This window comes from Haliotis cracherodii, unplaced genomic scaffold (assembly GCF_022045235.1).
Source record: "Haliotis cracherodii isolate W230 unplaced genomic scaffold, xgHalCrac1.p SCAF_14, whole genome shotgun sequence".
Classification (NCBI taxonomy): Eukaryota; Metazoa; Mollusca; class Gastropoda; order Lepetellida; family Haliotidae; genus Haliotis; species Haliotis cracherodii.
The window spans coordinates 23467689-23495222 of record NW_027266269.1 but is presented as its reverse complement, the minus strand read 5'-3'; the positions used below and the strand labels follow the sequence as shown (position 1 = coordinate 23495222).

Genomic DNA, 27534 nt, shown 5'->3' with positions numbered 1-27534 from the left:
AATGAATGTAGATTACATTTGGGTATTCTGGTGTGCATTGTCAATCATTTGATAGGTAGTGATTTGTTCATCAGTTTTGAATACGTCCATGTTTTATTCTTAATGTATTTTATATACATATTTTCAGAAATCATAGCATGAGTTTGCCATTCTCTCAATGCATACCCATAAAGTAAACTGTGGTAAAAGTAAATGAAAGTATATCGAGTTAGTTTCTTTTGAAATTGAAATGCTCCTCATTTTATGTCGTAATGACACGAACAGTATAAAAGACAGTTATGCGTATTGTGAAGTGGAATCTGTAACTGCCATTAATTCAGCTGAGTGACACAACCACGTCTTAATCCATACCCTTCAGAATGACCTCAGAGTCATTCTCTGTACTTTTCATACAGGGCTATTGTCGGCAATCCGTCAACGTAATTACGAAGCCCCTCCCCCTTCCCTCACAGTGCGCTTAAGGTAGCTGTCATGATGTTAGATAATCCATCAACTTAAAACTGAGACAAAAGCCTTGCTGCTCACCTGTGTTGCTCAGTCGTGATATTTGCTGCCGCGGGACGGCTGTGTTAGACAAGGTTGTGTCTTCGCTCCATATCTATTTTCGATAAGCGCAGAAAGGCTTGAACAAGATGAGAGCGTTATTCGTGTCTACAGTTCTCTTCGGTAAGATTCTAATACTTTTATCTATTTATCGTATTATATATTTTATTCTTTCGAATGAGTGAGTGAGTTGGGTATTTAGTGGCTTTTTAAAATATTTCAGCAATATCATACCTCATTCGATAAGGGCGGTCGGGTAGCCTAGTGGTTAAAGCGTTCGCTCGTCACGCCGAAGACCTGGGTTCGATTCCCGACATGGGTACAATGTGTGAAGCCCATTTCTGGTGTCCCCCGCCGTGATATTGCTGGAATATTGCTAAAAGCGGCGTAAAACCATACTCACTCACTCATTCGATAATCCCGTCGTATGGAATCAAAGAAGTACCTAAATGATGTGAATCTTGTACCGTTGTTGAAATATACTATGTACTGGAAGAGACTAAATTCATATCTCACAAAGAATCCCGAACCAGATTATTTCTGATTCAATATTAAATATAATAACTCACTAAGATGCTATCGTCGTATCTGAAATTCGGTCTTTTTCTTCTTATTATTTTAAGGATTTGAACTGACTTGGTTATAAGTGCGTTACAAACTTTACACTAGGGTGTTTCTATGTATATGTGCAGTTTATGCAGTATCTTTTTAAAACGCTGGTGAACTTTGAGTGAGTATTGTTTTAAGTCGTTTTTGGCATCATTCTATCCATGTCCCAACCAGGCGGCACTATAAATGGGCTGAACACATTGCACCTATGCAGGCAGTGCTATTCTGCGTGACGTTTGACCCCCATGGCGTCCCCTTCATCTGAGTGATAGTTAATATTTGCTAGAAGGAATGCCGCGACCTAATCCTTAATATTCCGTAAACATTGACAGAAAATGGTGTGTGCATCAATGTATCATGTGGCATATGTTGGGATCCAATGTTCCTGGATTTTATTCACGAACTATACGCACTACATTGGAACTATTGGCAATAGGTATGGCGGCAATAAACTGATATCAGCATATAAGGCTGATGCAGTTTCTTAAAGAATTGACCGCCTCCCCGTGGTATTGTGGACAGAGCGTCTTCTCTGAGAGCGGAAGGTCAGTGGTTCGATACCCGGCCGCATAATCTCAAAATCCTTACAAGATGGAAGGCGCATCTGTACAAGAGCTGGGCGGCTTGAAGCACACACACACACACACACACACACACACACACACACACACACACACACACACACACACACACACACACACACACCTGCAAGTCTCTATATATTCAACAATCTTGAACGCGACGTTAAACTCCATTTATCTTCACCTCTAAATTGCCGCATGTATAACCTGGACAACAAGGTTGTGTATTATTCTTCTGTTTAGACTGAGTAGACATTCAGACGAAATGCAGTTTGTTAGACAATGTCATATCTGTCTTCAATTTTTACGATTTGGAGATAAATACTGTCTGCCTTGATCAGTTAATATAGAGACAATGAGAGTTTGTGAATTGGTCAAACGCCGTTTTGAGCAGACTTTCCGTTATATAACAACATGTCAGCTTGATGTGGAAGGTAAAACCCTGATTATTGACAGATGAAGGTTCGCAATCTGGGCGAAGTGGGTATTCGATCCCAAAATTGACAAATTCTGACACACCAAGGAATACCATTATGCACAGCAAATTGCGGCGCTTCGGGAGATTCGGTTAGACGTTTCTTACCAAAGATTGTTTCCACTGTCCATGTGGTACTGGGAAGTGGCGCCCCTCTGCAAACCATTACAAGCGATGGCATTACTTTCATTCACATGCCGCACTTGTGAAAATGTAATATGTCAATATTTCATTGAGTTGAATATCAATCTTCATATAATGATCACATGTATTTGTTCGCGTGTCAGATGTTTACGCCTCAGGGTAAACGGAGACAGATGAACGCTTCTTGATACAACTATAATTTACATTTTTAAAAAGGAAGATATATGTGGAGCAAGTTGGCTAAATATGTATTTTTGTTTGTTACAGTACTTGCTTCCCGGAACATCATAGGTAAGTGTGCACCAAATCATACTGTTGATGGGTTCAAATATAAATGAAATGTTTGTTTGTTTGTTTGCTCTTAACGCCGTCTAAGGCAATATTCCAGCTATAGAACGGCGGTCTGTTAATAATCGAGTCTTGACCTTACATCTGAGTCTTGACATCATTAGCATTGATCCACGCAATTGGGATAGGATGACATGTATCAACCAAGTCAGCAAGCCTGACCACCCGATTCCTTTTGTCGCCTCTTACAAGTATGGGTTGCTGAAGACCAGTTCTAACCCGGATCTTCACGAAGTGATAAATAAATGATGAACATAAACATAATCTAAGAAAAAACGGTACAAGTTATATACATTCTATTAACTTTAAAAGGGGTCTTAAACTGCATCAAAGTGACAGTCCCAAACTTCCAGAAAACAATGACATAAAGTGCTGGGTAAAAGAAAGTATACACTTGAACAAACGTTATCAAAAGGTTACTGGGCTGAAGACTGTCCCCGACAGACTGTAAACCTAAGGTACAAAACACAACTTGGATACCCCTATAACCATAGAATAACCATTCCTCCCTTCCTGTCATAGCTACCATCAACCATTGGTGTAGAATTCCTTTTGTCCGACAGTTTGCATTTCAATCTAAGGCGGGTCACAATATCTAGACCATGAATGAGAATGGATGGCCAACCAGGATACAAAGTACCCCTTTGATATATAGGATTTTTGTTACAGTCAAAGACTTGTTTTCTTTAAAGAGGATAGAACAGTTTTGAATTTCTTACAACACATATCCGTTCCAGGACAGGAGACGTGTCCGGCAACTACTTCCTCCTTTTGTAGAATTTGAAACAAAAATATTTCCCCGTTATTTTGGTCTCCTGTCCCACTGGTTCGAATATGATAGCTACATACTCACTGATGCGTGAGTAGTCCTGCATGATATGTATTGATTGTCTTTTAATAGTTTTGTAACAAACACGCATTTATTTTTATGCTTATTGTGGGAGTTACGGGTGCTATCGGTGGAGCAGGGTATGTTTTCCCTTTTCGGGAACACCGGGTGGAATCACGTATTCCCTGTCATTGACGTTTTACAATGATATGTACGTAATGGTTGTTCATCATCATCATCATAATTTATTGTATTCTGGCCATAGGCCCATATACATACAGTAACATTATATATATACGATTTTGTACATGTAGAAGTATAAACATGCAGACTTATATGCACAGAGATGTGCACGTGTACAATTTTGTGAAAAATAAGTCGCAACACAACACAAGAAGAAGAGATAAAAGCATTTGATTAATGAAGGCAAATAACCTAAAGAATGAATAGACATCATTTGTACAAAGACGGTTGCGAAGTCGTAAACCATAATTAATGTATAGGATAGTATTCTTTTGTTGCTCGTTAGATATTTCATCAAAACGGAGGAGCTTGATTAGTGTATTGATGTTTGGGGGTAAACCTTGAAAATATTTTGTTCTGAGCTATTCATAACATGGGCAGATAAGCATAAAATGGTATTCGTTTTCAATAAATGTGGGACAAAAAGGATAAAAACGCATATTTTTTGAAACTAAGGAAAAACGACCCGTATTACATACTAAATTGTTCAAACCTAATCTAAAACGTTTAAAACACACTCTAAGTTTTCTGTCTATTAATAATGTTATCTGTTGTTAATAATGGACTAACGTAGAGAAAATCCGTTGTATATAACATATATATATGTCTTTGATTATGTTCCTTTATAGAGTGTTAAACACTTCACGCAAAAAAAATACATGACACATATGTCACAGTGTGAACGGAAGTAAATTTTGACATCGGAAACACTACGTTTATTACATGCCAAAGCTGAATCAGTTTGATTGGAGGTTGGGAAGTGCATGTGTGTGTCAGGAAGACAATGCACCGATCTCGACATCTGAAGTTCGTTGTGTGACAACTAGGATGGTTTTCATGAACAATTCGTGAAGCATTAACGTCATTCATATCTCATTCAGCTGAACGTGTCAAGCGAATCATTCATCATTCGCAGGATGCTATGACAGATCAGTGACACTGTTTCGCTACTTTGACTCATTGGGATAAGAATAGATGTCAATTATAATTGATTGAGACTGAACACTAACATGATAACCTAATCGGCATGTTGAATCTTCACTTCAATGTTTTAATGGAAATAGTAGGAATTAAAATTTATTATTAACTTCACTGTGAAAGACTGGGTTTTCCGAAGTTGCGAAAAATGATATTTTCATTGCAGTGAACATAACACTTGATATTTCACTGCTGTGAACATAACACTTTGACAGAATTTGACAAGAGTTACCTCCCCTTAAATTGTCTCCCTTTGTCGTAAGTGACCAGCCCGCACACAAACTGTTGACGTAATTTCCACATTGTTAAGACAAAATAACAACAGGCGGTCGTTTAGGGAGGTAATATCACTTCTTGCCGTTTGTTATTCTCTCGAAACTGTTCCCTTATAAACAGTAAATTTCTCATTTAACTCGTCAATCGAGACTTTTCTTTTCGCAAAGCGCCATTTTTGTTACGTGACCAGAGTGTATTCTTTCGCTTCCAACAGCGGACTTCTTGTTTTCAAGAATATATTTTGTTAATTTGATTTTGTATATAATCATATCGAAATGTATGAGAAGGAATTTTCGTGACCGTAAATATTTGTTTTATACTTTTGTCTATGTTTTGTTAAGATTTCGCAAACACGAAACTACTTCTTAAGTCGCAAATACAAGGGGTGGTGAACCGTCCCTGTGTGTTAGGTAGGGAGAATTTACAGCTTTTACATTTGTAATGAAATAATTAAATTTTCTGGTAGACAAGTACACAAAAAGTATATGATAAATAGGGTATTCCATGTGTCGACTTAAATGACAGATCAGTGACAATGTTTCGCTACTTTGATTCATTGGCGTAAGGATGGATGTCAATTGTAATTGATTGAGATTGAATACAAACATGATAACCTAATCGGCATGAGGATTATTCACTTCAAAGTTTTAATGGAAAAAAGTAGGAATTAAAATTAAGTGTATAAAGGACACCGTTTATCATCATGTGATCCACTTGAGAAACCTTGTCTTACTTTAATAGATTTTTAAATTCTTTTTTCTTGAACTATAAACTTACGAGTAATCAATATTGCTAAGTGAGAATGTCAGGAGGACACGACACCGATCAATCTTGTGCATTAATATGTACATGTGAGAAGGCACTTCACCTGAGCCAGTTCATTAAGCATATGTATGTATGTATGTATGTATGTATGTATGTATGTATGTATGTATGTATGTATGTATGTATGTATGTATGTATGTATGTATGTATGTATGTATGTGTGTGTGTGTGTGTGTGCTTGCGTGCGTGCGCGCGTGCGTGCGTGCGTGCGTGCGTGCGTGCGTGTGTGTGTGTCTGCCTGTCTGTCTGTATACGATAAGGTTTCAAATATGGGACAGACAATTTACTGCTGCTAACCCCCTACTCACCTGAATCCCGAATATCCATTTTGTCACTCTAAGTCTCATTTTCTCTCCCCAGAGTCCCGAATAATACATAACACAAATCTCTCAAGAAACCCCAGTTCTTAGGTAATAACAGGGTACGATTTTAAATGATTTACAAAATATTGAAAAATAAACTATTTAAAGGAAATTTTACGTACACTTTAATTTTGTAAATTGTAACTCTGCATACCAAATACCATGTAATTGCGTCCTGCGTTTTATACTGCCGGGTCTTGAATACGTAAACTCCACGTACTGAGGAACCTTGAAGGTTTAACTGCGGTCACTTCTTCTACCTGGCTCGTAAGTCTATCTGAAAGCATTTGCCGACCAATTTGTTACATTTTCACCCAAGCGATATCTCCCGTGGAAGTCAGTTTTGAATAAGAAAATATATACATCAGGTGTCCACAGAACGTAAAGGATAATAAGAATGTTGCGGACACAGTTCCCATAACAACGTATGCTCTTCATCTGAATCTGAATCTGAATCTGAAGGGTTCCTGTCTTTGCTTCTGTCAGGTGTAGACGTCGTGTCGACCAGCTGTCGAATACCACTTCGTGAGACATGAACATAGGACAGTGTTAAGTAATATTCTGATATATCAGAGCACGTCTCCTCTCCGTCAGATGTCAGTCTGTCAGGTTTGAATAATCCCTTTATTGTTAACAAAAACATCGTGTTCAAGCCATCGTCACAACTAAGACTTGGTATAGAACAGCTTGGTAATCCAAGTCACGAAGTTTATAAATAATACAACACCATGATCAAATGTAATGCCCTCAGAGATTTGAAGAATTAATTGAGAAGCTGCGTTTTAGCTGAAAATGGTTCTGTTGTTTGTGATTTCTTACTGGTTGACAATGTTTACAGAACAAGTACTGCATCTACATTTTGTTGAATTGAAGACTGTTTGCATATGAGTGCATGATTGACTTAATACTCAATTAAGCCCTGAAGCAATTGTGTTTGTGACGGGTGCCACTGGTGGAACAGGGTACGCTCATCTATTCGCAAACACCTCGTTTCATCACTCTTTGGTAGTAATTTATAAACACATGTTCACGATCATAATATAGTCGGAATCGTACAATGGACTCTGCCTTTAGGAGAGATCTCTTATGATTATGGAAATAGTTTTATCGCGTTTATTTAGATGTCGGTATGGTTGATACATTGTGCTATTAGGAAGGTTAGGAAGAAGATATAGAAATATCAGGATCTGAAACGAACAATGGCCTTTTCCATGTTCGGATGTTGACTTGTCACAAGATCATAAATGTCCAGGATCTTTTCTCATTAACCTCCTTTAATGTATATGGGCCGTGTCTGTTTGCGGATCGCCGTAGGAGACAGTGACTGAACATTAACCGCCTATTAATTAATGGGTCTTCAACACGCAGCATGTTGTATATGGCTGCCAATGGGTCTAGGGTTCGTAATGGAGATGCAATACCCTGGATCACCGAGGATGGTGGAGACCTGAAATTGTGGCACTATTGAAGAGGGACTTGAAGCGGTCAAGACATGTAATTGTCTTGTTATCTAGTTATCTGACTGGCCAGGCGACGTCTTATGAAACCCCATACAAATCTTTTGGGTCTCCAGTTAGGGTTTTTTTTGTGGAAAACGCATAAAACCGTTGATCTTAGTGAAAAACGCATGCCACCGTTCATCATAGTGGAAAACGCATAAAACCGTTCATCTTTGTGATAAACGCATGACACCGATCATCTTAGTGGAAAACGCATAAAACCGTTCATCTTGGTGCTAAACGCCTGACATCGTTCAACATAGTGGAAAACGAATAAAACCGTTGATCTTAGTGATAAACGCATGACACCGATCATCATAGTGGTAAACGCATAAAACCATTCATCCTAGTTCACTTCCAGCGTCGTTTGCACATTAAGCTACCACGCTGAGATATAACTTAATATTGCTCAAAGCGGAGTTCCACGAAATTCATTCACTCACTCTCTATATGATCTGTTTCAGTCGGAATGCCCACTACGTCTTGGCAACCAAGCGGCTTCTTCGCCATGTCACAGGGAACCAACCAAGGTATGTACATATGTTACATTACAGAGCATCCTTTTCTTTAAAGATATTAAAGGTATACAGCGAGTGATTATTCAAAACGCTTCTTAACACCGGAAAGAAGATTTCGTTAAAACGCTAACGTCATGGTTTTTTTTAAGAAACTGTGCATAACTGGCAATTGTAACACCGGTGTCTTGGGCAGAAAGTCCATTCCATTATGACATATGTAGGTTACGGGCTACTTTAGGCCTTCAAGCCATTGGGTATCGCTTGATAGCTTCCTTTCATACAGCGTTACCTGTGATATGTCTGTCTGTAACGATGGTCTTTCGACCTTCACATATTTAGAGACCTACGAACATTCCTAGAGGCCTACTCACATTGCTAGAGACCAACACACAATCCTAGAGACCTGCATTCATTCCTAGAGACCCACACACATTTCTAGTGGCGTACATTCGTTCCTAGAGACCTTCACACATTCCTAGAGACCAACTCACATTCCTACAGACCTACACACATTCACATCAGACGACGTACGTACGATTGCATGAGTGCGTGTGACAGTACTGGTGTACATTTTCTGTTATTTTCACATTCCTGGAGGCCTACACACATTCCAAGAGACCTACACATATCTACAGACCTACGCACATTCCTAGAGACCTACACAAATCCCTAGAGACCTACACACATTCCTAGAGACCTACACACATCTAGAGACCTACACACATTCCTAGAGACCTACACACATTTCTAGTGGCTTACACTCGTTCCTAGAGACATTCACACATTCCTGGAGACCAACACATATTCCTACATACCTACACACATTCACACCAGACGGCGTACGACTGCATGAGTGCGTGTTATTGTACTGGTGTATATTTTTTGTTATTTCTCAAGGTGGCAATGCACCGCAGTCTGCTGGACAACTTGCGCAGAGCCAAACCGGACAAGCAGGTAATGTCACTCTGTAATGACTTGTAAGGTCGGTGTTCTATTCCCGGCTGTGCCATACCAAAAGACGTTAAAAGAAGGTATTTGTTGTTACCCTTCCTAGCGCTTGACATTAAGTGACAGAGCGGAAGGTCGGTGGTTCGAACCCCGGCTGCGTCTTACCAAAAGTTAAAAGTGGGACTTGTATCCCTGTCTGCCACTCGGCGTTGAGGGGATTAAACAAAGACTGGTCGGCTCGGAGTATACTGTGTCTGAGTAGCCATGTAAACTGCGGCTTGGTATCGCATTCTAGGTTAAACTAAGCCTCAATCAAACTCTGCTGGTCGCGAGAGGGGACCCATATGAAAACATGATACAACTGAATGAACAAGGACCATGCAATGTTTGTTTGTTTGTTTTTAACACCGCAAACAGAAATATTCCGTCTACATGTATATGTCAGCGCCTTGCAAATAATCACGTCTGGGCCAGACAATCCAGTGATTGACGTCATGTGCATCGATCTATGCAATTGGGATGACACGTATCAACCAATTCAGTAAGCCTGACCACCCGATCCCCAGAGTCGGCACTGATGATGAGCATGGTTGCGGAAGACCCATTCTATCCCTTGCCATTTCACCCCCATGACGTGGACCGATGCTCATTATATTAATCAGTGGATTGTCTGATCTGTCTGTATAAAAGTGTTATAAGCCTAGAATAATGTACGGCCTTAAACAAAAAAAAAGAAAAGAAAATGATAAACATAGTTCTTCTTTTTCTTTGCAACTGTAATTCCACAAGGAGGCTTCCTATACCAGTTTCACATAGGATGTATATTAAATAATATTTTTAACGGACGTTTTGTCTCCGAAACTATTTTTGGCAAAAGTTCGTGATCAAAGGGATCCAGTCATGTTGTATCCATCACAGTTGTATTCTGTCACGAAGCTTGATTGATGACAAGACTTGTCACCCACGACAAATGTCGCTACACGGAAGAAGCGTTTAAACTGATGGAAACAATCCAGACTTCCTGATTTAAAATGATAATAAATGTTTCAGAAAGTGAGATATGCTTGTGCAAGCTGCAACGCATTTGTTCTGAAATATAGCACAACACGTCCATTTAACACCATACGTTTGGAAGTGTTCCAGACAGCGAATCACTATATATTGTTCATGTTTCAGTGCCTGCAAAAAATCAATGTGTTTCCCTTTCTCACGGTCGTCACAAAACGTAGAATGTACAATATTGGCACAGTGACTACCCGCACATGTATGCTTTTAGTTTTTTATTGCACAAACAAGCCAATCATAATACACAATCCATATGTACATGCTGCGTCTGGGAAAGTCAATGATGTGTCGTTTCATTACTTTACAAACGCATTTGGCATGTCATGTAAAGGTAATGTGCTTTATATTCTCGGTTCCAGGTACGTCAATGATGCAGCAAGCAGCTGGTATGTTCATAGTGTTCGGTTAATCAACTTATTGGATACTAGACCCGGACAAGTATTAGACCCAGAAAATGCATCTGAATTAATTGAGAAACAACTCTTTACCTTCTTACTCTACTTCTACTCGGCGTATCTTCTTACGCGAACACTGTTTGACTTCTTACTCCAAAGCTGTTAATTCTCACTCCAACACTGTTTAATTCTTACTCCAAAGCTGTTTGACTTCTTACTCCAACACTGTTTAACTTCTTAAGCAAACACTGTTTGACTTCTTGCTCCAAAGCTGTTTGACTTCTTACTCCAACACTGTTTAACTTCTTAAGCAAACACTGTTTGACTTCGTACTCCGAAGCTGTTTAATTCTTTCTCCAACACTGTTTAACTTCTTCCTCCAACACTCTTTAACTTCTTTCTCCAACACTGTTTAACTTCTTTCTCCAACACTGTTTAATTCTTTCTCCAACACTGTTAAATTCTTTCTCCAACACTGTTTAACTTCTTTCTCCAACACTGTTAAATTCTTACTCCAACACTGTAAAATTCTTAACCCAACACTGTTTAATTCTTACAACACTGTTTAATTCGTTCTCCAACAATTTTTAATTCTTACCCAAACACTGTTTTATTCTTAACCCAACACTGTTTAGTTCTTACAACATTGTTTGACTCTTTTCCCAACACTGTTGAATTCCTACTCCAACACTGTTGAATTCTTTCTCCAGCAATGTTCAACCTCCTACAGAGTTTATCTTACTCCAGCACTGGTTTACTTCTTACTCCAACATTGTTTAACTTCTTAAGCTAAAACTGTTTGACTTCTTACTCCAACACTGTTTGACTTCTTACTCCAACACTGTTTAATTCTTACCCAAACACTATTTAATTCTTACCCAAACAGTTTAACTTTTCTCCGACACTATGATGCATGTCAATCTTGCATTTAATGATTGCACAGACACTGCTCTAATCACAACGACTTATCAAACGAGATGGAAACGTGCTTTGGACGGTTCTGCCTCTTGTAAACCTAATCTTTGAACCAAACAATCTTTAATTCAAACGTACTTAAGTACTAAATATTGTGCAATGTTTTATATTTTTAAAGACAAGACAACAAATCAAACTGGAACTGGGAACCAGACAAATGGTATCTATGGTTACGATAATCATGCTGATAAGTAGTGTATGCCACCATTGCTTCCATGAATGAAGATTCATGGGAAGGGAATGATCGGTTGTGCATTGCTTCTGGAACTGTTAATCAAGCAAACTCATTAATCACAGCTGATAAATAGTGTACGCTTGCTTGCTACATGTGCAGATTCTTGGGAAGGGAATTATCGGTTTTGCTTCTCCGTAGATGTGTCTGTTGATAAGTGGCAAATATTGTGCATCTCTTCTGGAACTGTGAATCAAGCAAACTCGTACATTAATCACAGCTGATAAATAGTGTACGCTTGCTTGCTATATGTGCAGATTCTTGGGAAGGGTGCTATTTGCTTTGTTGTAGTTCAATGTGTTATTGTCGGTGGTAAGTGCGTACTACTATGCACTGTATATATTGTGGAGTGAAGGCTTTGTTTATCATTTTAAACCTTATAATGTTTCACGGTGTGTGCTCATGAGTTTCACCAAAGTGGAAGACCTGAATGACCTCCTGTGTCAAGCTGGGTCTCTCATGCGCAACCCATGCTTGCCGTAAAAGGCGACTATGCTTGTCGCGAGAGGCGACTAAGGGGATCGGGTGGTCAGGCTCGTCGCTGACGTGGTTGATGCCTGGCAATTGCGTTGATGGATGCTCATGACGTCAATTACTGGATAGTCTGGTCCATTCTGGTTATTAACAGACCGCCGTCACGTAGCTGGAACATTACTAAGTGCGGCGTTAAACAACAAACAAACAAACTCCATATATAGTCGAGATGTGGATTGATTTTGTTTGTCATTGCTTGCAATGGATGCTTTTAGATGCTTTGGTGTCAGTAGTTTAGAATAGTGGTATGGGGTAATTAGTAATATGTAATTAAAATGTGGAAATGTAGCATTGTTGCTGGACAACTTTATAATGGTTATACACGTCCTTCTCAACTGTAAGTATATAAGCATGTATATATTGCAAAATGCTGACTGCACGTCCCGATGGCCATGATGTGTGTTTTAATGAACAATTTCCCTCTTCACCTCTTTTCAGAAATGTACTCATATAGAATATCATTTAATATTCTGACCGTAAAGGAAAAAACACAATTATCCAAAGGAAACTTTATACATTGCCTGTTGTCTTGATGATACATCTTTTCAAAGTAACTGGTCATTGCTTTGATTTAGCTATACATGTCTCCAAACGCTGAGTTTCAATATACTGTGTAATTTTGACGCTGGGTAACACTATTAAAGTGCCCATGATCATTCAAGACATTGATAGCACTGTCCTTGCTCAGTCGCTGGTACCCATGACAACATTTCCAGGCTTGAAGAGAAAATGCTTGAAAATTGCATCTTTCATAGGTTTTGAGATATGGTGTTTGTTTGGACATTAATGACTTTAGAGAGGGAGCTATTCTTCCAGTAAAATGATATATTTTATCATGGTCGTATTTCTACTCGATTGTCAGATTTTCCATCACTCCTAAACATTCATGTATTCCTCCATGTGTTTTTTTCAGATGCACAGATGATGATGCAACCAAATGGTGGGTACTGACGTAATATCATATGAGCCAGTCTGTACAATTATATTTTTTTGTCATCTCTCAAATGTCGCTCATCTAAGAAAAAGGTTTTCATTACTTCAATTTTGCTCTCCTGCCATGAATCAAGAATTAAACTGACAAAACCATTTCCATATTCATAAGAAATCTCTGCTAAAAGCGAGTATATTGTTCAATTTCGACTTTATACACATTTGAGTCATTATCAAGTAGTGATGATACCAGGTGTTCCCGAAAAGGTAAGCGTATCCTGCAACACCGTAGGCACCCATTACAAACACATGCAAAGGCAAGTCAAGTGTTCACCTGAAAAACACGGGAACATATAGTAAAGTCATATAGTAAGTCAACATGAGGAACTGCATTGGAGACCATATTTGTCAATATGCGTCAGCAGATTTCCCGGGTGACCCAGTGTGTACAAGAAAACTACCCGCGACTTTGCTGATTCAGTTTTGAGTCGGCGTCTATTGACGTCTCGGATCCGGGACCCAAAACAAATAGATACAGTAATGCCATGAATTCACGTCTTTTATCTTATTCTGATTCAGGTGCACAGTTCGCAATGATGCAACAAGCAGCCGGTAAGTCTTAAACCTAAATCGGTTTGTGTGACTTCTCATCTAAACATTTATACCAAAATACCTTACCTTATGAACTTGTTGTTAATTAGAGTGTTTTATTTTTCTTCTTGCCCCTACAGCTGGGGATGTGACAAATACAAAATATAAAGCATGGCGTGAGTGAGTGTGTCACCCATCTCAAACAATGTAGGTGCGGAGGGGCAGCCAAGTGGTTTAAGCGCTTTCTCGTCACGCCGAAGATGGGTACCAAGTGGGAAGCCAATTTCTGGAGTCCCTCGACGTGATATTGCTGGAATATTGCTAAAAGCGGCATACAAAACATACTCACTCACTCAAACAATTTACCATCTTAACACAGGGCGTGTATACACTGTTAAATTGAGTGTTAAATGTTTTCTTTTAAAGACCAGGCTTTAAATGAAACTGGAACTGGGAACCAGACAAATGGTATCTATGGTAACCCTAGTCGCAGCTGAGCAGTAGTTATGCGTCCATTGCTTCTAATAGTAACGTATATTGTGCAGGGTATCATCTACTTCTAATGCCTGTTGGTAAGTGGGTAGTATTATTCACAAATTCAGGAACTGTGAATCAGACAAATGGTACCTATGGTTACTGTAACCAAAGTTCACGTGTCTGCTTGTGATTTTCTTTCGATGTCATCTTGAGGACCAGGGGGCACGGGTGGCCAAGTCGTCTAATGCGCCGCGATTCGCTGTGCAGAGTTGCGTCCCTTGGGCACGCCAGAAACCTATGATTGTGGGTTTGAATCCCGGTTCGCCCCGAGCATGTGTCTAGGTTTGTCAGCACCATGCCTGTGCCTGTGGGTTTCACCGAAGTGGTAAACGTCTGAGACCTGCATCACTTCGGGCTTTCCTCCAAAAATTAAGCTGACACGCCGCGATATGACTGGAATAATGTTAAAAGCGGCGTTAAACCCAACTCACTCACTAACTCTTTAGGACCAGGGTGTAATTATACAAAACAACCGTAGGGCTACGACTGTCGTACGCCTATGTTAAGGTATGGGAGTTACGATCAGCTTCACGTTAAGATCGCTTTGTACAACGGCACCCAGTACCATAATCAAACTGGAAGTAGTACACCTGTATGTAGTGTCGCATTCACAGCTATAATGTAGTGCCTGTTCCACTCTTATAATGAAGCTCTCATGTGTATGCTCTAACAGTCTACGCCTCTCACTCAGACACATAAATCAAAATGTCGACGTGTTTTCTTATGATTATATAAGTAAAAATGAATAACTTCATAGGTTGCATATTTGATTATTGTCACAAAAACGGTTGACATCGATGCGAAATCAGTGACATCGTTCATGGCAATCATGTGACACAAGCCCGACCAATCAGAACAGAGTAGTGCGATAGTAGGCGTGGCCTAGATTATATTTATGGAAACATAAACTAACGAATGGAATTACATGCAATTTAGGGGTTGTGTTTTGCGGGTGCTTAGTGCTTCAAGGAATATCTGTGTTTGTGACGTGTTTGTAGAATTTACCCTCTGTATATTTGACATTTACATATTTTTAATTATAGATGACATTGCTAAAATATATAAAAAATAAACTTGAGAATAACGCGTTTCTTAACATATACCTTTACTGATCCAAGATTGTGTCTGATTATAAATATCTACTGTGTTGGTATACTCAGCTTCAGGGAAACCAGTGTTGAACTGATGTTTCTGTTTCAGCTCAATATGAGGCCATGATGCAGCAAGCAAGATCCAATTTCAATGGTGACCAAAATTTCATGACTTTAGAAACTCAATCATTTAGTCCGAAAGCCACATGGTGCCACTTTGGTAGCGTTATTTCGAGAATGTTTCTCGTTATTTCGGATATATATAACATATATTGACATTATTTTCTCGATTATTTAAAACCATATATTGAAATTATTTTCTCGTAATTTCGACTACACTCCAAATTTAGTATTGTTTTAGTTATTAAAATAATTAACATAACGAAAAAATGATCGGAATTACGAGTAAAACAATTAGTAATTGAAATAATGGAAAATATTATACATTCAAAGTGGCCACATTAGGCTTTTGTAATTGTTTATATTCTAATGTGATAATGAAAGAGATTATTCAGCTACAGTAAACTACGGTTATAACGAACTCAAAGGGACTACTAATTTTAGTTCGTTATAACCGTATTTCGTTATAAGTACATATACAGCATGACTACAGCAATTAGTCGGGTCCAAAAAGTAAGTTCTTTATATTCGTCAGTTCGTTATAAGCCTGTTCGTTATAACCGTAGTTTACTGTATTTGCAATATCTGTAAAGGACAACAGTTATTCACATAAACATCTTATGAGCTAAGATAATTTCGTAGGACATTATTTTTAATAAATATTTTGATTAAATAATATGTGTGTTTTGTTTCATTGCAGCCATGAATTCCCAACTTAATTCCCAAATGCACGGATCAGCGGGTAAGTACGGAGCATGAAAATACAATAAGCACAAATATCGTATTAGATTAAAACAACAATGCCTGCCGCATTCATTCCGGTACAGTACTAACAAGGAGAGGTCTAAGCAAAAAATCCTCAATGTAAGATTTAATCTACTAGTATTGTGTTTGAATTACTGTAGACGGATGACAAAACATTTTCTTGTGCGTTTGTGGCCGTCGAAGAAGAACATTGACCCGAAATATCGCGCTACCAGCGTCCAGTGAATATCATTACTCGCTATAGAATCAATCAATCTGATTGGTCAGTTGCCGTCATGTAATAAGTCGGTGACTAGCCTGTACGTCGAAAAGGTTGGCACGGTGCCAGCAACTTAACTAGGTACTGCAGTTCTCTGCATATAGAGTATATAAAAAAAAGCGTCTAAAGCGCCGCGATTCGCTGTGCAGAGTTGCGTCCCTTGGACACGCCAGGAATCTATGATTGTGGGTTCGAATCCCGGTTCACCCCAATTATGTTTCTAGGTTTGTCAGCACCATACCCGTGATCGTGGGTTTCACCAAAGTGGTAAACGTCTGAGACCTGCATCACTTCGGGCTTTACTCCCATAGTAAGCTGACACGCCGCGATATAACTGGAATAATGTTAAAAGCGGCGTTAAACCCAACTCACTCACACACTCAATCACTCACTTATGTCGTACTGGCGACATTAGGTTCAGTAATCCTCACAGTACCGTCTATCGTAATAGTAAGCATCTCTCAATTTGCACATTAACACTAAATTATCACTTTTCTTGTCAAGGTGTTTCACCAACGCAACAACCAAGTCAATTCTCCACACAAACGACATTCAGTACCATGAGTCCGCCTGCACCCACATCCGCCCATCCCCCAGTTAACATTGCCACCAGCACATCCGGGGCACAAGGCTCGAACCCAGCACCAACCGCTAGCCCAGCACAGGGAACGTCACCAACAGGTACAAATCAAGAATTGGGTACGCATCATCATTTCTCGGGATATCATTCCCTTTAGTTCAATATTTAACTTAGTTTATAAAACACCCGTGAAGATTCCGGGATAGAATAGGTCTTCAGCAACCCATGCTTGCTGTAAAAGGCGACTATGCTGGTCGTAAAAGGCGACTAACGGGATCGGGTGGTCAGGCTAGCTGACTTGGTTGATGCATGTCATCGTATCCTAATAGCGTGGATCGATGCTCATGATATTAATCACTGGATTGTCTGGTCCAGACTCGATTATTTACAGACTGCCGTCATGTAGCTGGAATACTGCTCAGTGCGGCGTTAAACAGCAAACCAACCAACCAACCAACATGTAGATAAAGATTTCATGCATATTACCACGTGACTGGAATAATCAGATTTGGAAGTAATTTTTATTCTGACGTAATAGAAAATTTGTTATTACGTCACAGTTTGTGATGACGTCAACATCAATCAATGACGTCAATTTGATAATGTATTATTCTCGGGTGAGTTGATATGACGCCTTCTATACTACAACAGCTAAACGTGTAGTGTAGGTAAGAGTAGACGTATTGTTAGATCCTTGTGAGTATGCCATGCATTTGACGAAGCTGGTGTTGCTCCCCCAGAGGAATTTACACCGTATTCGACGTAATAAGCGTCAAGGGTGCTCTCAAAATTAGAAATAGGGGGCTCTTATTAGAATAATATTTTGGTGAAAAAAAGTTGAAAGATAAATTTCGTGGTTTATGCTGACAGCCTGAACTGTTTATATACGACAGATATATTTTTCCAGAATTTAATTGCCCAAAATTAAGGGTGCATATAGCACTCGAATGCGTATATACACGAACAAATAAGTCTTGTGTACACTGATCAATCGGAAGGGTTGCTAATTGGGATTGTTCACTAGTCAATTAGCAGATATCGCCGTGGGCGCTTATTAGAGCGGGGCACTTATTACGTCGAATACGGTAGGTTTCCTAAAATCCGTACAGTGACAATAGACCTGTACGTGTACACTGAATGCAACTCACATGCAGTATGTCAACAGTGTTAAATTTAAATTCCATGTACAAGTAAATATGAAACGTCAAAGCATTAGAATAATCAGTTTTTAGTATCTGCCGACACGGTAAGCAAGCAAAGGTTGGCGTATCTACGACGTACATCGCATTAGAATCGGGGGCACGGGTGGCCCAGTCGTCTAAGGCGCCGCGATTCGCTGTGCAGAGTTGAAACCTATGATTGTGGGTTCGAATTCCGGTTCGCCCCGATTATGTTTCTAGGTTTGTCAATTTGTCCGAGCAGATATAGAATTAATATTTCAGGAGTAGACCATCGAGCTAGTACACCAACAACGACAAATATCTATTTAAGTCAGTGCAAGCTGATTTACAGTGATCAAAGATGTGATTGACATCCGTGGATGTGTTGATGTCAGCATTGTGACGCCTGTTACGACATGTGATTGTGGAACAGTTGTTGAAACACTATGGGAGAGATAAGTAAAGTTGAAACAACCATTCTAGTACCCCCCCCCCCCCTCTCCCCCCATCCCTTCACAACAGCTATGCGTGCCAGGATCCGCTGTCCATCGGTTCGAATCTCTCATGCCCAACGGATTACACGCAAGAAGCCCAAGCTCGTGGGCTCCTCGTGGTTGTAAACGTGGACGACCTGAACCACATTTCCTTCTTTCCTTCCATGGTCTTATGAAACTTTCTGAACTTTCACAACTTAGTAGGGTGTCATCACAGGGTATGTTTCTTGTGGTTCTTGATTATACAACCACTGGTCGAATTCTGTTGACTGCAGGTATCAGAACCGATCTGTTTTCTTCCGATTTGGATACACTCGTCAACTGTACATGAATTCACACCTGTTGGTGTAGTGTGTGACATACAGCGATACATTCGTCAGCTGTACATGGTCACACGCCTGTTTGTGTAGTGTGTGGCATACCATGATACACTCGTCAGCTGTACATGGTCTCACGCCTGACTGTGTCGTGTGTTACATACCATGATCACGAGTGTGTCTCCAAAATGTTGACTGTTTCAACCCGTTTCAATTTCATTTCTGACAGTAAATGCACTGGGGGGAGGATATTTCCCGTTTGGATTCTCAGGTACCAGTATCATCCCCACAGATGAACCCTTGTACCCTCAACCCCTGCACCCTACCCCGAACCGCAAGACGCACTACCCAGTACCTGTACTCCGAACCCCCACTCTACCCCCAAACGCAAGACGCACTACCCAGCACCTGTACCCCGAACCCCCACTCTACCCTCAACCGCAAGGCATCCAGCCCTGAACCCCTGACACCCTACTCTGAACCCCTGACATCCTACTCTCAACCCCTGACATCCTACTCTGAACCCCTGACATCCTACTCTGAACCCCTGACATCCTACTCTCAACCCCTGACATCCTACTCTGAACCCCTGACACCCTACTCTGAACCCCTGACACCCTACTCTGAACCCCTGACACCCTACTCTGAACCCCTGACACCCTACTCTGAACCCCTGACACCCTACTCTGAACCTCTGTCCCCACTCTGATCCAACTGCCCCCTACTTTGAACCCCTGCACTATTATCCAGAGTCCATGCCACCCTACTTAACTTCCCATCCCGTGGCCAGTCTGGTATCCCCTAACACTACATTAGTACCTAATCCGTTGGCTCTTCGCGCAAAAGGCCCGGGTTTGATTCTCCACATAGCTGCAAAGAGTGAAGCCCATTTCTGGCGTCTCCCGCCGTGATATTGCTGGAATATAGCTAAAAGCTGAGTAAAATTATACTCACTCACCGACGGACACCACAAAAGGCAACTCTGTTGTTAATGATTTCTGTCACTGGTTTGTCCGGCCTAATACTCGATTCTCATGATACCGTGGCACAAGACAAGAAACTAAACACTCATAAGAACACATCTGGAATGGTGCTGCGTGCAGCGTTAATCAACAAAACAAAACCTTTTATCATGCTCCTCCTCCTTCTCCTCCATCATCTAATATGCATGACTATAACAATCTCCCCAAATATATATATATATATGTATGTATAATGATGAAGGAATATACCAACTTACTAATATAGTCTTCTGAAGCCACGTTGTCAGATTATTTCGCTGTGCAGATTTTCATCCCATAAGCATGCCAGCATCCGATGATAATGGGTTCGAATCCAAGAACCGCCTGATTATTAAACTTTGTTTGTCAGTACCATACCAACACTCGTAGGTTTTATGAAAGTGGTAAACATGGTAAATAACCTGTCCCACTTTGGAAGTTTGCCAACATTATGCTGACACGGGGCAGTGGGGTAGTCCAGTGGTTAAAGCGTTCGCTCGTCACGCCGAAAACACTGTTTCGATTCCCCACATGGAAACAATGTGTTACGCCCATTTCTGGTGTCCCCCGCCGTGATATTGCTGGAATATTGCTGGAATATTGCTGGAATATTGCGTAAATCCATACTCACTCATTTTAACTGAAATAATGTAAAAAAAAAAAAAATTGCAAATATAACTGTATTCCATATAGGTCATGTTGTATGAAACATTGAAAGGACAGAACAACAGATTGCTGTACATATGAACCTATCAACTGCATTTCTGCTAAAAAGATATTCTTTTTATAAAAATGCATTTCTGCTCAAGAAACTTGTGGTCTTTCAAAGTTATTTATAAAACTTATTGAACTTATTTCGTCACAGTTCAGTTGCCACCTTCACAACCGTCAAACCAACAAGAATATATGCCAGATCAACCAGGACAACCACGTCAACCAAGTCAACCACAGCAACCAACCCCACCAGTTGAAGCAACCCAGCCGGTCCAACCAGTTCAACCAGTTCAACTAGCTCAACCAGTTCCACCAGCTCAACCAGTTCAACCAGATCCACCAGTTCAACCAGCTCAACTAGCTCAACCAGTTCAACCAGCTCAACCAGTTCAACCAGCTCAACCAGCTCAACCAGTTCAACTGGCTCAGCCGGTTCAACCAGTTCAACCTGTTCAACCGGTTCAGCCATCTCCGCCTGGAATACCGACCACGCCATCGCAGGCTGCCCTGATGGCACAGCAGATGATGTACCGGCAGATGGAAGCTCAGATGCTGGGTCAAAGAAACCAACAGCGAGGAGCATACCCAGATCTCCAAGTATCCCCTCCGAGCAACCCTCAAGCAAACCACCAATGGCCCCAGCTTCCACAGAATCAGATGTCGGGTTTCAGCAGCCAGCAGACTCACCACCAGTCCTTCCCGGGGAGACAGAGTCCGCAAACACAAGCCACTGCCAACCAAGCTCATGCTGAGCTAACAAGTAACATGTGGCCTCCGCAGCTCTTCCAAATGGCCCAACAACAATTGAATGGTATGTTCTTGTAAATAATCCTGTAAATTAGATATAGATCCTCAGTACGGGACCAGCCATTTCATATTCTCACGGGGTTGGAGTGGGGATCAACAGTTCACTGTTCATTGAGACAGAATACTTTGCAGAATCTGACATCCATTGTCTTCAGTGAAGGGTGGAACCCCAACACAAAGATTTGAACAACGCATCGTTTTTCAGGACACCCAGCAAGTAAAAACAAACAATCTCTGAGCGTTTGTAAAAGCTGATGCCCTTTTTTAAAGCAGTTATTAAAAATACAGAATATTATAAATAATAGTTCCTAGGATGTGTGGTTGTAATACAGTTGCTAATTTTGATATTTTAAACTGTCCACGCGACAATGAACATGCGCGCTCCTATGTATTTCTTATCAGTCTTCGCTTTGCAGGGTTTCGTCCCTTGAGCACGTCAGAAATCTATGATTGTGGGTTCGAATCCCGGTTTGCCCCGATTATGTTTCTAGGTTTGTCAGCACAATACCCGTGCTTGTTTGTTTCATCGATGTGCTAAACGTCTGAGACCTGCATCACTTCGGGCTTTCCTCCCGCTTTTAGCTGACACGCCCCGATATATTTTCAAATCCTGTTAAAAGTGGCGTTAAACCAAACTCACTCACTCACTCTTATCGGTCTATTTGTCGGTTGACAGGAATGATGCACGCTCCTACTCCAGTTTTACCCGACGCCGCTAGGATGGTGAACATGCATGGTAAATATTGTTTGTAAAAGATCTGATATTAAAATTCAATATCCATTGTTTAGACAAGTAATATCCATTGTTTAGACAAGTAACATCCATTGTTTAGACAAGTATTATCCATTGTTTAGACAAGTAACATCCATTGTTTAGACAAGTAATATCCATTGTTTCGACAAGTAACATCCATTGTTTAAACAAGTAATATCCATTGTTTAGACAAGTAACATCCATTGTTTAGACAAGTAATATCCATTGTTTAGACAAGTAACATCCATTGTTTAGGCAAGTAATATGCATTGTTTAGACCTTTATTGTAAAGACTTTAATGTCTTGTGGCTCAATGAAAGAAACATACTTTGCAAAATGAGCATAACTTCATATGTGTATTTTCTGTATATTCATTAACAGGTATGAACGGCCAGCCAGATGCATCGATGTTTAACATGAACAACCAGCAACAGCAGCGGCAACAGCAACAGCAACAGCAACAGCAACAGCAACAGCAACAGCCCCTACCTCAACCGCAGCCGCAGCCACAGCCGCAGCCGCAGCTAACACTTGAACAACAATATATGCAGTTGTTGCAGCAACAGCAGCAGTTTAAACAACCCCAATCAACGCACCAACCACAGGCGCCACCAACTTCCGCCTTCATGTACCAACCACAGTCACAACAAAATTCCGCCTTCATGTACCAACCACAGTCACAACAAAATTCCGCCTTCATGTACCCATCACAGTCAGCATCTTTTATGCACCCCGCCCAATCTCAACCTAGTACCTCCTTCATGCAAGACCTTGCTCCACAACAACCAGGTAAGTTCAAGTTCCACCTAGAACACATTTTGTTTATGTTATATATGGAAAATTCATATGTCAAAGTTTCGTCAACGATTTTCTTAATGTTGAAATGCCAGTGGGACGTCTTCGATATGAATTGATGGACATTTTAAAGAAAAAAAACACCAGTCGAGGATTGATGGACAAGGCGGGTGCATTTCAAGGTTATTATGCGGGTTGAAAGAAATTAGTTCATGAAGCAACTTGCGTTTGATAGTCGTGTTTTGTTTCAAAAAAAATCACCAACGTTCAAATATCTCAACGTCAACACTATGGGATACCCTATGTTTTGTTTGTTTGTTTGTTGTTTATGGCCGCACTCAGCAATATTCCAGCTATATAACGGCGGTCTGTAAATAATCGAGTCTGGAGCAGACAATCCAGTGATTGACATTATGAACATCGATTCACGTAATTGGGATACGATGATATGCATTAACGAAGTCAGCGAGTCTGACCACCCGATCCCGTTAGTCGCCTCTTGCGACAAGCATAGTCGCCTTTTATGGCAAGCATGGGTTGCTGAAGACCTATTCTACCCCGGATCTTCACGGGTCTTATGTGTATATGTTAAGTGTGCTCCAAGAGGAGGAGGGCGGGGGTATCTCAACAACTGTCTGTTATTTACAACTCGTCATTCCAGCAGCGTTAGGAGCCGCCCAGTCACAGACTGCGCTTCTTCAGAAGTTCACAACTCTTGAAAACCAACTATCTACAATGGTAAACCCAACGCCAGGTAAGTTCAAGAAAGTCTTACGGCCACATGGACAAAAAACAGTTGCCTTACCAGAATATCCAAACCTATTATTGTGTTTATAAAGCAGCTTTCCAAGTTGTAGTCATATATATAATACATTCGAGAGTACACATACCACACTAAGTCGATGCAACGTTAATCTTCGTTTGTCTTTGTTTGTTTGTTGAATGACGCCGCACTCAGCAATATCACAGCTATATGACGGCGGTCTGTAAATAATCTAGTCTGGACCAGACAATCCAGTGATTGACATCATGAGCATCGATCCATGCAATTGGGATACGATGACATGCATCAACCAAGTCAGTCACACACACACACCTCTGTATCCCGTGGTAAAAACTCTTGTATCCTCTGTATCACGTGGTATTGGACACTTGCATCCTCTTTATCCCGTTGTGTAAACTCTTGCATCCTCTGTATCCTGTGGTATAAAATATTGTATCCTCTGTATCCCGTTGTATAAACTCTTGTATCCTCTTTATCCCGTTGTGGTAACTCTTGCATCCTCTGTATACCGTTGTGTAAACTCTTGCATCCTCTATATCCCGTGGTATAACCTCTTGTATCCTCTGTATCCCGTGGTATAACATCTTTCATCCTCTGTATCCCGTTGAGTAAACTCTTGCATCCTCTGTATCCCGTGTTATAAACCCTTGCATCCTTTATACCCCGTGGTATAACCTCTTGCATCCTCTGTATCCCGTGGTATAAACCCTTGTATCCTCTGTATCCCGTGGTATAACATCTTGCATCCTCTGTATCCCGTTGAGTAAACTCTTGCATCCTCTGTATCCAGTGGTATAAACTCTTGTATCCTCATCCCGTACAGCTCAGCTCCAGTCCGTGATGATGCAGTTTCAGCAGCTGGAGAGGCAGATGGAACAGGCCGCTAATCCAGGTAGGAACTTGTTGTCTTGCAATCTCCCAAACCGCCATCCCAGGTATACGTAGGAACGTGTTGTCTTGCAATCTCCCAAACCGCAAATCAAGGCAGGAACGTTTTGACATGCAATCTCCCATACCGCTATCCCAGGTAGGAGCGTGCTGTCTTTTAATCTCCCATACCGCTATCCCAGGTAGGAGCGTGTTGTCTTGCAATCTCCCATACCGCTAATCATGGTAGGAGCGTGTTGTTTTGCAATCTCCCATACCGCTATCACAGGTAGGGGCGTGTTGTCTTGCAATCTCCCATACCGCTAATCAAGGTAGGAGCGTGTTGTTTTGCAATCTCCCATACCGCTATCCCAGGTAGAGGCGTGTTGTTTTGCAATCTCCCATACCCCTAATCAAGGTAGGAACGTGTTGTTTTGCAATCTCCCATACCCTTCATGTGCAGGCAACCAGAGCGAGTGAGTGATTAGTGCTTAACGCGGCATCAGCCATTCTGCAGTTATTCTCGGCGGTACAGGTAACCAGAAGATAGTGCGTTATACGTCACTGGATATTCGAAGACAGTTCCGTTTTCGCCCTTCATGCACTCTATTAAGACACTAAATTCTTATTCCATACCGATGGTGTTATTGCTGACGTCACCTTCTGTATAAAAAGTATTGAACGACAAACAACGAATTATTAAGTTAATCGTCAGTCATATTCTCGACATTGGTGAAATTCGTTTGTTGGAGGACGAAATGCGACATTAAACAGGCCCTTTCCTCTTCATGTTAAACCAGCTGGAGGTCTTCACCTTGACGAGCAAACCAATTACCTACCCCCCCCCCCCCCCCCCCCCCCCCCCCCACACACACACACTCACACGCTCACAAACCCCACACCCCTCCGCCACCAACTCCATCTCCCGAGGAAGCCGGGGCGGTCGGGTAGCCTAGTGGTTAAAGCGTTCGCTCGTCACGCCCCGAAGACCCGGGTTCGATTCCCGACATGGGTACAATGTGTGAAGCCCATTTCTGGTGGCCCCCGCCTTGATATTGCTGGAATATTGCTAAAAGCGGCGTAAAACCATACTCACTCACTCACTCCCAAGGAAGCCAGTTTTGGATTATTAGACAATTTGTTCCATCAAGCCTTATTTATTATTTAACATTTTAGGTGCTCAATCACCGACTATGACAGGGATGCCAAGCATGGCAGCGATGCCGGATATGACAGGGATGTCAGGCATGACAGGGATGCCGGATTTGACAGGGATGCCAGGCATGACAGGGATGGCAAGCATGACAGGGATGCCCTTGGACCGTGAGTAAAATCACATTTAAAGCGTTTATCAATGTAGGAATACGAAATATGCTGACGGAAATCCCAGTACACGTCCACACACAGGAGGGGCGGTGTGGTAGCCGAGTGGTTAAAGAGTTCGCTTCACGCTGACGGCCCGGGGTCAATTCCATACATGGGTACAATGTGTGAAGCCCATTTCTGGTGTCCCCCGCCGTGATATTGCTGGAATATTGCTAAAAGCGGCGTAAAAAAACAATACTCACTCACTCACTCACGCTGACGGCCCGGGGTCAATTCCCTACATGGGTACAATGTGTGAAGCCTATTTCTGGTGTCCCCTACCGTGATGTTGCTGGAATATTGCTAAAGGTGGCGTAAAACCTCACTCACTCACTCACTCACTCACTCACTCACTCACTCGTTAAAGGCTTTTGATAAGATGAACTATATTGTGACGACCTATTGGTCGAAAGACTGTTCACTCTGTGGAGCTGTAGTTTACCGTTATCTTACAGCTGCTGTTGCTCTGGGCTCGGATTCGATACCAGCTATTGAGGCACAAGTGATGACCTTAGAAAATCGTCTTATGACTCATTTTAAAAACCCAAGCCCAGGTGAGTACACAAACCTAAGCTATCCAATATCTTCTCCTTTATAACTCGTATTTTAGCATTGTTTTTATCTTATTAGTATATCATGGGGTTTGTCGTTATTATTTAATTGATTATGTAGAATATTAAAGGAATTATAGCCCGAAATGTTTAAAAGTGTCATTAAATCTTTCGTTCTTTTAAAACTTATTTAAACATAAGACTAGTTTTAATTGTATCAATTTAACGTTTGACTGCTTAAGCCCTAACGTGGGACTCTCATTATCGTGCTAATTTTGGCACTCAAGAGATTTAACACACCAGTCTTATTGGTTGATATAGAATTGTTCCGAATTTAGGCATCTTCCCGAGGCAAGGGAGTTAACTGACTATAAAAGTCCGGTTTCCACCCTTGCCGAGCTAGGCTGGAATTATGGAGTTATATTTTGGCTGGACTAACGAGTCTATGTATAGTCCAATCAATATCGGGTAACGAAATCGACATCCGGTTCGTAAACTGCCGTGCAGATTTCGGTCGATAGCAGGATTTGTGTACCGTCATTTTAGCGTCAACATATTTATTCCAAATCGTTTCATGTTTTTGATAAAGGTGCTCATATGATTTGATCCACTTCGCAAAGTAGAACCCGTTTTGTTACAGTATTATTCATATTCTCGACATTGATGAAATTCG

The 27534-nt window shown here is 41.0% G+C and overlaps 1 protein-coding gene across 1 annotated transcript in view; it reads left to right on the top strand.

Moving 5' to 3' along the window:
• The first annotated feature begins 632 nt into the window (after window positions 1-632).
• Window positions 633-27534, top strand: part of LOC139460308 (uncharacterized) — a 46444-nt gene continuing 19542 nt past the window's right edge. The window contains exons 1-20 of the mRNA XM_071241800.1: window positions 633-666; window positions 2620-2643; window positions 8177-8242; window positions 9128-9184; window positions 10603-10629; window positions 11732-11773; window positions 13293-13319; window positions 13889-13921; window positions 14327-14368; window positions 15638-15682; window positions 16349-16390; window positions 17177-17371; window positions 19453-19494; window positions 21090-21749; window positions 22422-22481; window positions 22881-23288; window positions 23956-24048; window positions 24902-24970; window positions 26122-26268; window positions 26766-26864. Coding sequence (XP_071097901.1) covers window positions 633-666; window positions 2620-2643; window positions 8177-8242; window positions 9128-9184; window positions 10603-10629; window positions 11732-11773; window positions 13293-13319; window positions 13889-13921; window positions 14327-14368; window positions 15638-15682; window positions 16349-16390; window positions 17177-17371; window positions 19453-19494; window positions 21090-21749; window positions 22422-22481; window positions 22881-23288; window positions 23956-24048; window positions 24902-24970; window positions 26122-26268; window positions 26766-26864 — 2212 coding nt within the window. The remainder of the gene's footprint in view (window positions 667-2619; window positions 2644-8176; window positions 8243-9127; window positions 9185-10602; window positions 10630-11731; window positions 11774-13292; window positions 13320-13888; window positions 13922-14326; window positions 14369-15637; window positions 15683-16348; window positions 16391-17176; window positions 17372-19452; window positions 19495-21089; window positions 21750-22421; window positions 22482-22880; window positions 23289-23955; window positions 24049-24901; window positions 24971-26121; window positions 26269-26765; window positions 26865-27534) is intronic.